The 18,072-nt window shown below is 41.5% G+C and overlaps 2 protein-coding genes across 2 annotated transcripts; one reads left to right on the top strand and one right to left on the bottom strand.

The window, feature by feature from the left end:
- Positions 1 to 1,251: 1,251 nt before the first annotated feature.
- Positions 1,252 to 4,073, top strand: LOC146505171 (mitochondrial genome maintenance exonuclease 1-like). The gene is given in 6 exon segments (XM_085182075.1): positions 1,252 to 2,110; positions 2,202 to 2,430; positions 2,535 to 2,609; positions 2,611 to 2,665; positions 2,776 to 2,906; positions 3,128 to 4,073. Coding segments are annotated over 6 exon segments (1,038 nt in total). The 5' UTR covers positions 1,252 to 1,596; the 3' UTR covers positions 3,162 to 4,073.
- Positions 3,348 to 6,782, bottom strand: LOC146505170 (glycine N-acyltransferase-like protein 3). Its single transcript, XM_085182071.1, has 5 exons — positions 4,771 to 6,782; positions 4,576 to 4,686; positions 4,383 to 4,491; positions 3,840 to 3,966; positions 3,348 to 3,759 (listed from the first exon to the last, which is right to left on the bottom strand). The coding sequence occupies exons 1-5, from the start codon at positions 5,140 to 5,142 to the stop codon at positions 3,348 to 3,350; spliced, it is 1,131 nt and encodes a 376-aa protein (XP_085038197.1). The 5' UTR covers positions 5,143 to 6,782.
- Between the last annotated feature and the right edge of the window lie 11,290 nt (positions 6,783 to 18,072).

Below are 18,072 nucleotides of genomic sequence, written 5' to 3'. Positions count from 1 at the left end.
TGTCCACAGAGAATCGTATGTGTCTACCAATACACATTCTTTCAGCTCGATTTATCAATCAACAGACCTCAATAACTCTAGGGTCACTTCGCTGACTATTTCTTTGTATTGGATATAAATATTTTATGCAAAGGGCACAAACAATCTCATTTGCTCATGTTTCATATTTCCCAACTGCAACAGTACCAGTAAAAACTTGCCACTAAAGCACTTCTACAAATCCTCAGTGGCTGCAACTTCACAATATACAAACATCTCTGAGGCATATTGTAAGCAGATACAGTGCTGAGCCCAAAGCATTCATCCTGATTCAACACCCAACAAGGAATTAAGATACAAACGGAATGAAAGCAACTATGAAATCTACTGAGCTCAATCTATAAACATTATCAATTTTAAAAAAGAACTAAACATAAAATGCACAGGGATTCAAGACAAGTGTACAGAACTGTGCCTCCAGATGCGCTAGTCCTGCTTGAGCTTAAAAACTAGGTCCACACCCTTGGTAAATAAAGAGTAAACATATCTCATCATTTTCAGTCTTGCTGGACGAAGCGACGTGTTACACTTTACTGACAGTTTATAAGATATAGCCATCTAAAATTCCTGCATTTCCTCAGGTTTTGTTGCAACTTGTGATGAGGTTTTAATGCTACTTTGGTATTTTTTATTTTTATTTATTTTTTTGCAGTCTAACTCGATTGACATAAATGGTATGACTCAGCAGCACCACAAGCTACATCTGTCACAGTTACTGTGAGGTTTAATTAGCATCTGTCAAAACAGCAGGAAAAAAAACTTCACATACAGACCACACTGCGATGCCACTGAGCTTTGTGCTGCACAGCAGCTGAATACACCAGTTTGTTGGACACAAAAAACAGCAGAAGCGCCACATTCATGACATTGGTGCCTAGCCGAAAATGACCGTCTTTTTATTATAAGCGTTGAATTACGCGGAGGAGGTGGGGGAGTCAGAATTTAGCACCGGCTAAGCGACTTTTCTGTCGCAATGTGTTGCATGTTTAGACGCGTTCGCTGCAACAAATTTTATTAGAAAACAAAATCCCCACCCCCACCAGGAGTTTTAAAATACCCTTCCTGACAGTCTCGTCAATAAACTGTTGGCTAGCGTTAGCCGGAGGCTATCGTTATGTGGAACGAAAACAACTCAATAACTTAAACAGTATCACACATTTTTAAGCAACGGACAGTTGTGTACTAACGAACAAAAAAGTAAAAGGACAACTCAGTCAACTATGCGGCAGAGTAAATAATTCGACGGATGTATTTTGATGTTACACCGCACATTATGGGTAACGTAGTTTATAAGGTCGTAAGTTTATTCGTTGAAAGCACCGCTCGGAACTCCATTTCCCAGCTACGGGATATTGTGTAACGAAAAGGCGCGTCGTTCAGAAACTGTCCGATTTGTTTGGAGTCACATGAGAACATGTTGGGGCAAGTACCACCGGTGGTGAAAATAAATACAAAATCCTTAAATATACTTTGAAGCTTCGGGCCCGCTGTAGTTGCCTGTAGTAATTTAGCTAATAAGATATCGTCTTGTTGGCCAATTGTGTGAAGGTCGCCAGAATGTTCACTTTTAAACGAGTTTTATGCGTCAGAGGCATCATTGTACCTCAAAGCACCTCCCTCCCCGTGAGCCACTTTTCTGCTTATCATTGTTTACGATCGTCAAAATGACGCAGTCCGTACAGTTCAGTGGACACAGAGCGCTACTCTTCTCTCGTGAAGTCCGTCATGTCGACCAGGGTCAGTTCCCAAACTCCGGAGACCCTCCAAGCGGAAGACGACCAAATTTATGGACCTGTTGTCAAAGCTCAGACTCCTACAAACGCAAAGACGAAGGTACCTAAAGTCCTTCATCCATTCTTAGACTGTCAAGAGCCTATAGAAACAGAAGAGCCAGAGTCAGTACCTCCAGCTCGGATTTTGTTGAACAGAGGGCAAGGCAGGTCTCTGGTACCGAGCGTGACCCGCATTCTTCAGCAGACCCTCTCCCCAGACCAGATCTTCTACCTGGAGAGGTGGAGGAAGAAGATGATTGCGGAGCTTGGAGAGGAAGGCTTCAAAGAATACAGCCAAAGTAAGATATGAAAGACTTGTGTTATCTTAATGTGAATGTGGTGAGATCAAATGAAAAAGTGACTCTGTCTTTTTGTTGTACTTAAAAACAGATTTATTTAGGCAAGGGAAGCTTTTCCATTCAGCCTTGGAGGATGTTCTTACTTCACATGCAACATGGAAGGATAGAAGTCCTTCAGAGTATCCACCTGAGGTACAGGGATACATGCAGAGTGTCTCTGACATCCTGGAGGACATCCGAGCGGTGAGAGCTATAGAAAGCACCGTACAGCATGAAACATTGAACTACCTGGGAGTTGTGGATTGCGTTGCTCGCTACAGGTGAAAAAACTGATTTCCAGACCTCTTTTCCACACCAGGCTTGAGTTATTTATCTTTTTAAAACTAATTTCCTTAACTTGACCCATTCAAACTTTTTCCTGCAGGGGTGTACTATGTGTTATTGACTGGAAAACTTCAGATAAACCCAAACCGTTCCTAAGCAACACGTACGATAACCCTCCAAGTGGCGGCCTATGCTGGGGCTTTGAACAGTGATGCCAACTACAAGTACCAGGTGATCTACTAAGATAAATGATGTGATTAGCTTGTATTTTTCACAAAGGTTGCACTGTTCAAAATATATCTTTGTGATTACTGTGTGCTGCTGATCTGTTCCTGCTGCAGGTTGAAAATGGACTCATTGTTGTGGCATACAAGGATGGCTCTCCTGCCCATGCTCACCAGCTCAACTCAGAGCTGATGTTGGAGTTCTGGAAAACATGGCTGCTACGACTCAAAGAATTCACAGAACAAAGGTAAAGCAGTCAAGAGCAGTTTGTCATTTTATTACATTTTGTCACATTGTATATAAATTTTACAATATATGTATATGAAGTAATTACATTTACAAAAATCACAAATGTCACCAAAAGTTTAATTGAGTTTGTGCCTGGATGCTGGACATTAAGCACTGAATTACATTCTTATGCTCATTTGTAGTGCAAATAATTTCATGTTTTTTCCTTCTTCGTTTCAGATCCAGTTGTGCATCAAGTGCAGAAAAGAGATAGGCTGTAGAAACAAAAAATCAAGCATGTTCCAGAGCAATAAGAGGGCCAAAAAAAGAGCTATTAACCCATAAATCTAGCTACTATATTTATTCCAACTATTTTCTAAAAGAATTTGCTCACGTTGTGACTGTAACTTATTAACAGAAAAAGGTGTAGCATAATTTTGTTTTACTTCTACTCTGTCCCTCATTGAAATATTTGAAATTCATTTACTCTAAACCAGGTCTCCCTGTAAGAGGGATCTTCAGTGAAGCCCAAGTTTGCAAAGAGCCTGTAGGACACAGCGTTCTCCTCTTCTATGAAGCAGTAAACTGGGTAGCCCAGTGCATGATTCCTCTTGGCCAAGCTGCTGACCAGGATTTTGGCATAGCCTTTCCTTCTGTGCTCTGGCGGCGTGTAAAGCATTCCCATAGCGCATGATGGATAGGTCAGAATCCAGGACACAGGCTTTCCTTCAGCATCCAGCACGCAGCAGGAGGGGAAGTTTGCAATCATGTTGCGGATCAGCCCAACGGCCACATCATCCTTTCCAAACTTCCAAGTTTGGTTCACCAAGCCAATGTGCGATTTATCAAGAGAGCTTACTGAGATCCCTGAACTGACATGGAACAGAGCCAAGCATGTATTATTATCAGGACGTAAAAGTTATGATTAAATATGTGTATGTGTAAATAATACCTGTCAACAGAAGGAAGCCTGCCCACATCTTCCAGTGTCATCAAGTGAAATTTTGTCAATCTTTTACAGGGTACACCTTTTGCTGATGCCACTGCTTTGAATATCTCAGTGTGGGAAACACTGGTTCCTTTAACACAAGTAATCAAAACCTTAAATGTGTGAACCTGTTTTTGTCTTGAAGAAATGATTTATTAAAGATTAACTTGCTCCCAACATGAGAAGTGCAAAGTTTAACCATAGATGTGTCCCAAGTTTTTTGTAGTGCCATATCTTTCTATCACTAAATGACATACCATAACACTTTGAACACAATGAAAGACAATAACATTTTGAAAGATATAATTCCACTTTGAAGGTAGAAGTACATAAATACTAGGAATTAGGATGACTTTTCATTGGCTGGTCTAATTATTTAATGGAAAAATCACTTGCAGTAATAGACTTCAGTGGCCATATGCAGGGCTGCAGTGTGGGAGCCAGCGAATAAGCAGTTTGAACTGATTCAGTAACAATGCAAACAATAAAAGAGCTTGTTTCCATTACCAACACAAAAGTACTTGCTCCAGTCAAAAACAGATGACTTGTTGAGGATTTCTTCTAGAACAGCAGTATCAGTTGCAAAAAGCAGTGTATCTTTGAAGAGGTCACTCTTCTGGAAGAAAAATAGACACGGGATCTGTATTGGCATTTAAACAATGTATTGTGTGCACGCAAGCCCCCCCTGCAGAGACAGTACCTGTTCAACGTGTGGTTTGCACATAATGACGCGGAACTGTGGCCACCTGTCCACTAAAACCCGTACAGGGTCGGATCTGACTCTGTTTCTGAGCAACAGGAAACCGTAAACCTTAAATCAATTCAGTAGTTGGTTATTTGCAGTACATTCAGCTCCTTGTAGAAATAACAATATAACAGATTTAACCCTGCATACCTGCTGCGACATGGGTAAATATTTCTTCAGCTCGTTTTCCGCTGTTTTTAACTGATCTTCGGACAATTCAAAAGCCATTTTTCCCCACTTGTGAAGAAATGAAGCGTATAGTTCGGTAAATCGCTGAAGTGATCGGAAGTCGGGGGTCTCCACGACGATGGAAATGTTAGCTGGGATTATTTCTAAAGGCTGAGGTTGTGATTCGCACTTTTGAGGCTTAAAGTTGAAGAGGAGGTACAAAAAAACCCCGCCCCCACATAGAAACTGATGTTGATTAACTTTCAGACTTGTGACGTTTAAAGATATTTTGAATGTACACGACCACTTTATTAGGTACACGAGTGATGTTCCACCATGACAGAAACTGGCCATTATTTAATTTTTTTTTTTTTTACAATATTCACAGATTTTAACTTTTTTTTCCAAGCACGTGTAGCCTAAAATGCCACGTCCCTAGCCGTCTGTTTAACTTCAATTACCAATATAAGTTATATATAAAAAATAAACAAATAAAAAAATATAATATTCTACACCACCAACATCTAGTGAGCAGCAGCTACCTTGTTGATGCCTGAGGTTAAAGGGGAATATCCAGCCTGCTTTGATCTGATTGGAAGAAAGAAATTATTCAAATAACTCATTACAGTCACTTTATACAACATGAACACATCAAACCTTGAAGTAGATGGGCAAAAAGACCCCACCGGGTGCCACACGTGACAGCTCAGAACAGGAACTAGGCCTGTCCACTGAGCAGTCTGGAGGTCACACTGTAAAATCTAATTAGTTCCCAGAACTCAAAAAAAATTGAGGAAACTCGTTGCCTCAAAAAAATTGAGTAAAGCTTAGCTAAAAATGACTAAATTAGGATAACTTATTTATTTTGGGTACTCTGTACAAGCTCATTTGTTCCCAGAACTCAAGAAAATTGGATCAAGTTTACGTAAGATGACCAAGTTAGGGCAACTTACTCATTTTGAGTACACTGTACAGCCTTGTTAGTTCCCAGAACTCAAAAAAATTAAGGAAACTCGTTGCCTCAATAAAACTAAGTAAAGCTTACTTAAGATGACTGTTAGGACAACTTATACAGTGCAAGTCTGCAGTATTAAGAATAACTTGATATTTCTGACTGTACAATACTAATTGTTTACCTACTGACAAACATTTCAAGTTCAAGTAAATGAAAAAACAATTTGTGGTAACCTGAATATGATTAAAAATAATTAACAACACTTTTTGTAATGATGTTAAAATCAGCCCAAACACAACAAAGTAGGGGAGAGCGGGGTAAGTTGTCACACGGGTAAGTTGTCACACTGTTCATAACTCCAACACTAGAGGCTCTATCTCAAAAATGAAATGGCCACTTTGTGTGACTTCTTCTTCTATAGTCGACCTCCTGTTCACATGTGGTCAAGACTGCTCTAATCTGAGGTGAGCACATCTTTTTTATTTTTTTGACCTAAAAGGAAAAATAAATCACTTTAAATTTTCTTCAGTACAACTTTGTTAGGTATAGATGTTACAAATTATTATTTTACACAAAATAGAGGAGACATTAACGTGTCTTTTGATACTTCAGCTGATGTGCTATGTTGAGCTAACCCTGACATTTAGCCAAAATTAGCATAAATGTCAGTTTGGGGCAAGTTGTCTCATTAACTTTGGGGCAAGTCGTCACATGTGACAACTTGCCCCAGTACAAATAAATGCTCCAAAAAATTGTGATATTGTAATTCATTTGTATTTGTAATAAGGTTTTTGAAGAAAGGAAGGAGAGGCAGGAATTAAGGAAGGAAGGAAGAAAGTAAGATGGTTCGAAATTATCAACGAAAGACAGAGCGTGGCAGAACACCACCTGACATTATGTTAAAGGCAGTCAGGCAGGTAAAGATGCAGAACAAATCAATCAGAAGTACAGCAAAGGATTTTGACATAAATTACCGTACTCTAACTCGGTATTGTCAAAAGATTACCAGAGAAGAAATTGAAAGTCAGACAGCCATGCCAACAACGATGGTTGGTTATACAACGCCAAGGAAGATTTTTTCCCCTGATTTGGAAAAGCAGCTTGTTGAGTATAGGTCAGCTAGGTCAGCTGACATTTATTTTGGTCTGTCACCAAGTGAGGTCAGAAAGCTTGCCTACCAGTTTGCTGTGGCCAGTGTTGGGAAGGTTACTTTTAAAATGTATTCCATTACAGAATACAGAATACATGCCCCAAAGTGTATTCTGTAACGTATTCCGTTACGTTACTCAATGAGAGTAACGTATTCTGAATACTTTGGATTACTTAATATATTATCATGCTGTTTACAACTACATGAATGCACTATTGCTGTGATTTATTACTGTTACTGAAGGTCCGCGGCTCCGAACCGTAGTAAAGGGACCTCTGGCTAATACGGTGGGTTCTGTGTCGGGCTCGTAGCCGAAAACTAGCTTTACTTTGTTGTCTGGGTCAACTTTGCTAGCAGAGACAGAGAGAGGTGTTGAAAGGCTGCTCCAACGGAACTTATTGTTTTCGGAGGAAAACACGAACACGGTGTACAGTCGAGTCTTACTAGCTTACTTACAACTGGGCTCGTCAGGCGCTCTTCTTGGCTGCAGTGGTTATTATTATATTTACATTAGGGCTGGGTATCGTCACTGATTTCTAGAATCGATTCAATTCCGATTCACAGGGTCCCGAATCGATTCGATCCACGATTCGATTTAATTCGATTCGATTCGATTTAATTCGATTCGATTCACTTTGATTTGAATCTGGGAAATTTTGACAGTCAGAAATATTATAATTCAGATCAGTACATTTACATATTTTTGTATCTATAAAAAGGAAGCTGACACACCAAGACTTTATCAAAGGTGTGAGCATCACAGCAGAGGCCTTTGTGTCAAAGTAGCTGAGGATAAAACACAGAAAAACATGAAGGTGATTTTCCTGTTCTGGGATTTTCTAAAAATTTTCTGCAGTAGATCAAAAACGAAAGAAAACCATTAATCAACACATGAACATTACCTCTGAAGTTACAGCGGTTTTATTAGAGACAAGGCTGAGCGTTTTGCATTTTGCATAATTTTAAAAAGTTTAAATTTGTTCGGTATTGAACGGCAGAAATTAGGTTTTATTTTCGGAAGTATATAAAACGAGCGCTGTAAACAACGGTAGACTTGTGCGTAACAAGCAAGCGAATAATGCAGAAAACAGTACAGAGAGAGAGAGGGAGAGAGAGGGAGAGAGAGCGCGCAAGAGAGCGAGCATGCGAGAGAGAGCTGGGCATCGTGGTCGAAGCAAAACAATAAAAGTCAGAGTGAATTCATGACGTTGTTTATGTGAAGCCTAGTTTGGATCTTCTTTTGCTGCTGGTTCGGTCAATATTGTTTGGAGAGACATCAAACTAACAGCTTTAGAATCAGCGCATAAAGGGCGTGAACACAAAGCGCAGACCGCCGACAGATCAGAATCAGCGCGCTGTCAGGCTTTCAGCCCCAACTGTGAGAAAGGCAACATCTCACTGATTCTGATCCGCGGTTGGGCTGTGTGTTTAAGTCTTTGTGCAGAATCCATGTTCCTGCTCTCATTTACTGTCTTAGCTGTTTGGTGGTTGTTGAAATTTTGTGAGATTTCACCAGAGATTCTGGCATTTCGGGCAAAATAAATTTATATTAAAAAAATCGATTCAGGATTTTAATGAATCGATTTTACGTTATCCAAACCAGAATCGATTTTAATCGATAAATCGATTATAAAAACCCACCCCTAATTTACATGCTTCCAGCTCCCGTTTTTGCTCGATGACAGCTCGTACCTTTCCTTTTTCTCCCTCCCTCGCTCACAGACACATAACGTGTATGGCAGTCCATTCTCCCTGCAGCACGGACTACACTGCCCATGATGCTACATTCTTTAGAGCTATAGAGATTGACAGACCACGTGACTTTCGCGCATTGCATGCCGGTAACTCGTGGCAAAACAATCCAAGTACCGCATCAAATGCAAGCATTTGCAGCACCGCAAAACGTTCATTCTCCGGTTCCAATACCTTCTTGCTTTTTCTTTGCCCCCCAAAAAAGTTATGTACAAAACGAAGGAGAACAATGCCGGACCGTACAAAGACAGACTTGATGAAAAGGCAAAGAAAAGATACGAGGAAAAAATCAAAGGAGTGAAAGGGTTAGACCCTTACGAGCACACAGAGTGGACAAAATACGTTAGCGTGCTGCCCAACTTTCACCACGCTCATATTTATAATGATACGGTTCTTGGAGTGAGTGCATACACTCATGAAGTTCAGTAACTTCAGGTCACTGCATCAAGCCCAGGTACAGTTTACCGACGGATGGGTACAGGACCTTGAAATGCACCGTGTAGAACGAAAGACCATCGTACGTATCATAAGTTTACGAGTCTCACAAATCGTCTTCATAAATACACATTCATTAACCGTTTACTAATAGGACCTTTGAGCTCAACGGTAATTAATTAGTAGTGGAAATAATTTCTGGTTCGCATTACAGAAATATAGCAGTGACAATAATATTGTACGCTGTAATCGTACTGGGCAATTAGTGATAGCATAGCACACAATTTCTGTTCAGCGCCAGACTTGCTTGTAACCTATATCACCAATTATGTTAAGAAAAATGACGTATTAACTACTACAAAACACTGACCTTTGTGGAAATGCTTGGAGCAGACTAACCTGTAAGCTGGATGTTCTGGGACGTTATATTTGGTCTTTGAATGGCTGCAATCCAGGCCATCCGTCGCCTCTTTTTACTTCAGAAACATGGCTCGAATAATTTCTCTTCAACGACGTAATCGATAAAAAAAAACGATCTCTTTACCCGTCGGCTTCATGGCTGTCATGCGACCGGCTATTGCAGTTAATAATACAACCGCTTCTTGACAGTTTTTTGTGTGTCTTTTTATCGCTGTGTAACTGATTTCAATTGAAAGCCTGCGTGCGCTAGTACCTCTTGCCACGAGTTCCCAGAATTCTTTGCGGTTTTACCCTTGAATGACGTCACATTTTCAATCTCTATACCCGTAGCATTCTGCCTATTAGCTTAGCACAACAACAACAGGCGCTCTCTCACCCAGGAAACACGCAGAGAGAGAGCGGCACCCTGTAACCATGGCAACCGTAACGCTGCCACCTGGAACAACAGAACGTAGCTGTCAAACAAAACCCAAACAGTCCTGACCCGCGACAATATGAAACAGGGAAGTACCGCCGTGTAATCCATTTATTTCAACAAAGTAACTGTATTCTAAATACCACCTTTTTAAACGGTAACTGTAACGGAATACAGTTACTCATATTTTGTATTGTAAATACGTAACGGCGGTACATGTATTCCGTTACTCCCCAACACTGGCTGTGGCACACGAACTGAAGTTTGTGCCTTTGTGGGCAGAAAAAGAAAAGGCCAGCAAAGAGTGGTTTACAGGCTTTTTAAAGCGGCATACAACATTGTCACTGAGAAAGCCAGAAGCAACTAGCCTTGCCAGGGCAAGTAGCTTCAACAGAGAGAATGTCAATGCTTTCTTTGACAACTTAGAGAAAGTGTTATGCAAATATGAGTTTGGACCAGGAGACATTTGGAATGTTGATGAAACTGGGGTCACCACTGTACATAAACCAGACAAAGTGTTGGCCAGACATGGATTCAAACAAGTAGGGTCATTGACCTCTGCTGAAAGGGGAACCCTTGTCACACTGGCCTGTGCTGTCTCAGCCATAGGGAATAGTTTACCTCCATACTTTATTTTCCCGCGTGTCCACTTCCGTGACCATTTCCTGATCAATGGGCCACCCAGCAGCAAAGGAGGGGCAAATTCCTCTGGATGGATGAAAGACACACACTTTGAAAGGGCCAGGAGTCCAGTGAGGGGAGATTCCCATACAGCTCTCGCAAACACACACAGCTCCTCTTCTTTCCTCTACCACTCTTGCTCACGCTCAGTCACAGTGCACAGGGAAACAGGTCCGGGGGGAATCTATACACAGACAGAGAAACAGTTAGTCTCCAGGTTCAGACGTACTCACGAACAAAACTTTGCAGAGTGCAGGACGACTGACGCTGATGGAGGCGGGAGGAGGGGGCCTGGAAGGAGGGCACAGAGGACTGGACCGGACAGGTTTGATTTGTGAAACATGGAAGACATCATGGATTTTCATATTGCGAGGGAGTTTTAACTTCACAGAGACAGGGTTGACCAAGGCAGAGATTTCAAAAGGGCCGATGAAGTTGGGTGTAAGTTTTTTGGATTCGGTCCTGACAGGAACAAAGCGGGTAGAGAGCCATACCTTCTGGCCGACAGAGTATTCGGGTGCTGGGGTCCGGTGCCGGTCTGCGATGCGTTTGTTGTTCTCCTTCGTGCATAGTAGGGCCACCTGAGTTGCCTGCCAAACTCGTCGGCACCTGCGCAGATGAGCCTGGACGGAGGGTACAGAGTGCTCACCTTCCACAGCAGGAAAAAGAGGAGGCTGATATCCCAAGGAAGCTTCCAATGGAGACCGTGGCAGAGGTGGCAGAGGCAGTCAAGCTGTTATGGGCGTACTCGATCCACGGCAACTCCTCAATCCAGATGGTTTGATTGGTGGAGGTGACGCAGCGCAGGGCGGTCTCCAGTTCCTGGTTGGCCCGCTCGGACTGGCCGTTACTCTGAGGGTGATAGCCTGAGGATAGACTGACCTTTGCTCCCAGGGAGTTGCAGAACTCCTTCCAGACCCGAGAAGTGAATTGAGGCCCTCTGTCGGACACTATGTCTTCCGGGATCCCATGCAGGCGGAAAACGTGCGTGGCGAGTAGGCGTGCGGTCTCTAGAGCTGTGGGAAGCTTAGGCAGAGCAATGAAATGAGCCGCTTTAGAGAAACGATCGATTATGGTGAGAATGACGGTGTTACCTGCTGAAGGAGGTAGCCCGGTGATGAAGTCCAGTGCTATGTGAGACCATGGCCTGGAAAGAGTGGATAACGGATGGAGCTGACCCGCCGGGGGTTGGTTCGATGGTTTGTTTCGGGCACAGACCGTACAAGCGGTGATGTATTCCCGAGTATCTTGGGTGAGTGAGGGCCACCAGTAGTACCGCTGGAGAAACTTGACGGTGCGATGTATCCCTGGATGGCATGAGAACTGGGCTGTGTGAGCCCATTGCAGGACCTGGGATCTGACAGAGCGCGGAACATAGAGTCTGTGGGTGGGTCCCCCTCCCGGGTCCGGTTCGGCTTCCTGAGCCGCCCGGACGGCCGCCTCGATCTCCCAGGTGATTGCCCCGATAGTACAGGTTGCCGGCAGGATGGAATCCAGATCCGCCTTTTCTTCAGCCGCGGAGAACTGACGGGAGAGAGCGTCCAGTTTGACGTTCCGGGAACCGGGTCTGTAGGTGATTGAGAAGTGGAAACGGGTGAAAAACAGGGCCCATCTGGCCTGTCGAGCGTTGAGACGTTTCGCCGTTTGAAGGTAGGCCAGGTTTTTGTGATCGGTCCAGACCACGAAGGGTTGAGTGGTGCCCTCCAGCTAGGGCTGGGCGATATGACCCAAAATTCATATCTCGATATTTTTTACCTGGACGGCGATATAAGATATATATCTCGATATTTTTTTAAAGCCATAAAGTAAGAACAAAAAGAGAGTTCTTAGTCAAAGCTGTGTCCCAGATGTCACACAGGCACTTTTATTAACATAGAGCATAGATGTACATAAAATTTACTCAAAAATAAATTATGAGCATTTATTAAATAATAATGCTCCATAAATAAAAGAAAACAATGTTGTTTTTGTGCATAACAAAAAGCTCACAATTGGGCAGTCAAAATGTAAACTAAAAGACACTGAGCATAGTAACAAAGACAGATTTCACAGCTGCTCTGTTCCCAACTTCTACTGCGTGACTGACAGCATTGAGTTTGAAATCCTCTTCATAACCACGTCTCTTAACAGGTGCCATTTATGGTCCTTATACACAGTAGGGTAATATTACGTTGAAGCACAGTACGTATCACTCCGCGAGGCTCCTCGGTAGCCGTAATGCTCCGACAATCCATCAAGCGGTGCAGCACCGTAGCTTACCAAAGTCGTACTAAAACATTTTTTGCTGCGCTGTGTACCACATTAAATCGGTTCGCGGCCATCAAGCACAACCAGAATTCATACATAAGGCGCGCTGTCAACTTTTGAGAAAATGAAAGGATTTTAGGCTGTGCAGCCCCTCTGGGCTGCATGGCGTTAGCGTGGTTAGCTCGTTAGCGTGGTTAGCTAGCTAACACGTTGACGGCGTCCAGCCCCATGCACGGGGCGATGCGCAGTAACTCGTTAATGGAGATTTGCCGTGTCCATCTTGTCGCTTCCTGCAGGTGAAACGATGGGGGAGGAGGGGGAGTTGTGTTCAGTGAAGGAGGGGCGAGGCCAAGTAATGTTGCGTAAAGACAAAAGTGAATGAAAGAGAGGCAAACTTGCGGCTCCACAAGTATAGTTATAACGTAACATAGACTATATCGATATAAAGGATATTGTCACATCTTATATCTCGTATAAAAATATATCGATATTTTTTAAAAACTCGATATATCGCCCAGCTCTACCTCCAGCCAATGCCGCCATTCTTCCAGGGCGAGCTTAATCGCCAGTAGCTCCCGGTCGCCCACATCGTAGTTACGTTCTGCAGGGGTGACAATTAGTTAGTTAGTTAATTAGTTAGTTAGTTATGGCTATGGATTGAAAATACCCCCACACCACACCACACCCCTAACGGCTGCACCTCCCGAAGAATTTTGTCTGGGCTCTTATCTCACTTTTTTATTTCAAACAATCAACAGAAAATTTCACAGACATAGTTTTATGTAAGGTTTTTAAGGCTGTGTTAATTTTTAAGTAACATGAGCCCAGCCGCAGCAGCAACGCTAGGCTAACATTAACTAGCTAGCAAGATTATAAACCTGGTGCTAAACTAAGAGCAGCCACAAAATCAGTTTGAATAAGAGTAAACATTTACTCACCAAGTCAGTGTGTCAGGTAAAGATTAACAGCAATGACAACAATAATATCTTGAGCTGACACTTCTCCAGGTTTGCTCAACATATTACATAACAAATGCTGGCACCATGAACATGCGGACTGATCCGAGAGGGAGGAGGACGGTAGTGACATGGCATTTTCAAAACACATCTTTCATCCTTCCGCACTGAGAAGCAAAACTTCCAGCTTATTTAGTTTTTATAAGTTAACACAACTCAAATAAATTGAGTTTATCAGCGTTTTTGCATAAAAAGTACTTGTAACTTATTTAAATTGAGTTCTAATAACAAACTGATCAAAATTGAGTTCAGCCTATTTAATATTTTTAATTAAACACAATATTACATTTTACAGTGCACCGTGGAAACATCCCACAGTGTACTTTTTGACTATGCTGAGGAGTTGAGCTTGTCTGTAGATTAACTATACAAGGATTAATTTTTAAACATGTTCAACTGTAGATTAACTATACAAGGATTAATTTTTAAACATGTTCAACTGTCGTTTAACTGTTAATAATTACATGTCAAATGGAACTCCATGAAATTTGGACAGCATGGCCTCTCGAAACTCAAGGAACATCTGGACTTCAAACACCGTGTCTTTCATGTTGTTGGCTGATGTTTGCTACACACAGCTGAACAAAAAACACATAAAATTCAGTGTTATTGAAAGGTTTTATGAAAACAGGGACTTTAAAACCTTTTTTTTTCTTTACAACTTTCTACAGATTGTGCCAGCTCTCCAGTTTGACCAGTTTAAGAAGCGTTTTAGCTTCTTCCTCGTTACACACTCTTTCCTCCCTTTACACCTCATTGCAAACAGACATTGAGGTGTGTGTTAGGTGGTCTGTGCTGTATGTGCGATAGTAACTCACTGTTCTCTGAGTGTGCTTTGGCTTCCTTCCATCAAAGGCTGATCATATTTTCAGCAGTGATGTGAGATTGGATCTAATTTCTATATTTCTAAAATATTTGAACAATATTGTAAGCAAAAATAAAACAAAATGTTTAAGCCTGACCTCTATCAGTTATTCAGAATTTACCAGATATGCTATGTCAGTTTAGCTTAGATGGATTTAATTGAGCTCTGATTATGTCACACACCCCAGCAGGTCACTACAGAAGCTCGACACGCAGGTTTCACGTTAGTACATTAGAAAAAAAACACAACACTTATTACTATATACAGTAGTGACCTAAGCCATCATTAGGTCACTACTGTAAAAAGATGCATAAAAATGGAGGCTGGTCTCCTGTCCTGAGGAGGTGAGGAGGTCAGACTCCTGCTGATCACCTCTCTGCACAATCACACAGAATGCCCTGCACCATATAACCTGCAGCTGTAATGGATGCTTTCCAAAAAATAGAGGCGTTTTTTAAAAAAAATAAATGAGACCGATGAGAATGCCCAGATTTCTTCAAGCTGATAGGAAGGTAACTCAATAACTACTCATTACATCCAAGCATCCTGCACCGCAAATCTTGAAGATAAGATAACTCTTTATTGTCATTGCACAGTCATACATAGTACAGTAGTACAATGAAATTGGAAAACTGTCCTACGTCCGGTGGGAGAGGTGACATTCAATGTCCCAATTGTCAGTCTGGATAGCCGTGACCACCACCCAACACATAATAATGTCATGAAGGCATCATTTTAAAAAGAGCTATGCAAACATGGCCAATGACTTTCATTCTAATGATGTGCAAAATGATTTGGGAACAAAACAAATTTTGCTGTTAGAAAACATGCAGACTTCACTATATACAGTGTAGACCCTCTAAACTAAGTTTGGGGGATGTGATCTTTCAAGAAATGCAGACCAAACTGTTGTTGTTTGTCGTGCTTACAAGTATGCACAGGCCCCGACAACTGCAGCCAACAAATGCGATCCTCCTTTTCCCCAGACTACCCTTTCTGGGTCACAAAAAAACCTTTTAAGATATTTTCAGGCGAGAATGTAGCTGTGTAATGCTCAAATATCTACTTAATTTATCAAAATATCACATATTTGCAAAAGTGCTTCCACGTTTTCGGAGAGCTCTGTTATCCACCAGCGCGATAGCTGACCGGGAGGTCAAGGCTCGATAGAGTCCGCGAGCACAGCTAATTCCTGGCTTATTGTTTTCAACCCCCTGTGGTCTTTTGCTACTCAGGTTAAACATGATATATATAATTAGTTAGTCAGTTAGTTAGTTAGTTATGGCTATGGATTGAAAATACCCCCACACCACACCACACCCCTAACGGCTGCACCTCCCGAAGAATTTTGTCTGGGCTCTTATCTCACTTTTTTATTTCAAACAATCAACAGAAAATTTCACAGACATAGTTTTATGTAAGGTTTTTAAGGCTGTGTTAATTTTTAAGTAACATGAGCACAGCCGCAGCAGCAACGCTAGGCTAACATTAACTAGCTAGCAAGATTATAAACCTGGTGCTAAACTAAGAGCAGCCACAAAATCAGTTTGAATAAGAGTAAACATTTACTCACCAAGTCAGTGTGTCAGGTAAAGATTAACAGCAGTGACAACAATAATATCTTGAGCTGACACTTCTCCAGGTTTGCTCAACATATTACATAACAAATGCTGGCACCATGAACATGCGGACTGATCCGAGAGGGAGGAGGACGGTAGTGACATGGCATTTTCAAAACACATCTTTCATCCTTCCGCACTGAGAAGCAAAACTTCCAGCTTATTTAGTTTTTATAAGTTAAGACAACTCAAATAAATTGAGTTTATCAGCGTTTTTGCATAAAAAGTACTTGTATATATATATATATAGTACTTATTACTATATACAGTAGTGACCTAAGCCATCATTAGGTCACTACTGTAAAAAGATGCATAAAAATGGAGGCTGGTCTCCTGTCCTGAGGAGGTGAGGAGGTCAGACTCCTGCTGATCACCTCTCTGCACAATCACACAGAATGCCTTGCACCATATAACCTGCAGCTGTAATGGATGCTTTCCAAAAAATAGAGGCTTTTTTTAAAAAAAATAAATGAGACCGATGAGAATGCCCAGATTTCTTCAAGCTGATAGGAAGGCAACTCAATAACTACTCATTACATCCAAGCATCCTGCACTGCAAATCTTGAAGATAAGATAAGATAAGATAACTCTTTATTGTCATTGCACAGTCATACATAGTACAGTAGTACAATGAAATTGGAAAACTGTCCTACGTCCGGTGGGAGAGGTGACATTCAATGTCCCAATTGTCAGTCTGGATAGCCGTGACCACCACCCAACACATAATAATGTCATGAAGGCATCATTTTAAAAAGAGCTATGCAAACATGGCCAATGACTTTCATTCTAATGATGTGCAAAATGATTCCGCACTGAGAAGCAAAACTTCCAGCTTATTTAGTTTTTCTAAGTTAAGACAACTCAAATAAATTGAGTTTATCAGCGTTTTTGCATAAAAAGTACTTGTAACTTATTTAAATTGAGTTCTAATAACAAATTGATAAAAATTGAGTTCAGCCTATTTAATATTTTTAATTAAACACAATATTACATTTTACAGTGCACCGTGGAAACATCCCACAGTGTACTTTTTGACTATGCTGAGGAGTTGAGCTTGTCTGTAGATTAACTATACAAGGATTAATTTTTAAACATGTTCAATGCAGGCCCGTGTAGAGAGGTTTAAAGGGGCGGGTGCTCAAAGTTAAAAAGGGGCACATTGAGCCAGGCTGAATAACAAAAACACACATTCATCAAGAATCTAATATGGGCAACAAGGCAAAGCAAACGTAGCCGATGTTTTACCTGATGGGTACAATGTTGCTGTTGAGGGGTTGCTGTGGATAGTGCTGGAGGGCAGGGCTGTGTTGATCTGAGACTGTAGACATTAAAAAGTCCAAAGGAGAGATGGTAGCTGATTAAACAAGTGTCATGAGATAATAACAAAATGCAAAGATTGGTGACAGCACTTGGAACCATAAGGCAACAAAAAACTGTGAGAAATAATTTAGGCTCTGCCTGTGAATCACTCTTTGCTTCTCTTCTTCCTTCCATCCCATCATTTCATATATATCTTTCCACTTGCTGTCTATCTGAGAACAAGGCACAACTTGCTATTGCAATAAACTATAATTTAATTATCCACACTTAACAACTCTTGCACTTAATCTATAATAAAATGATGACAGAAAAATGTTATAGCACTGCCTTTAGTAGCCTCACACAGCTCCTACTGTTTCCTCCTCATGTCCTTACCAGGCATGTCTGGACAATGTTATATCATGAGTAA

The sequence above is a fragment of the Neolamprologus multifasciatus genome, chromosome 13 (genome assembly GCF_963576455.1).
Source record: "Neolamprologus multifasciatus chromosome 13, fNeoMul1.2, whole genome shotgun sequence".
Lineage (NCBI taxonomy): Eukaryota > Metazoa > Chordata > Actinopteri > Cichliformes > Cichlidae > Neolamprologus > Neolamprologus multifasciatus.
Note: the sequence above shows the minus strand (reverse complement) of the source record. Positions and strands in the feature narration are given on the sequence as shown.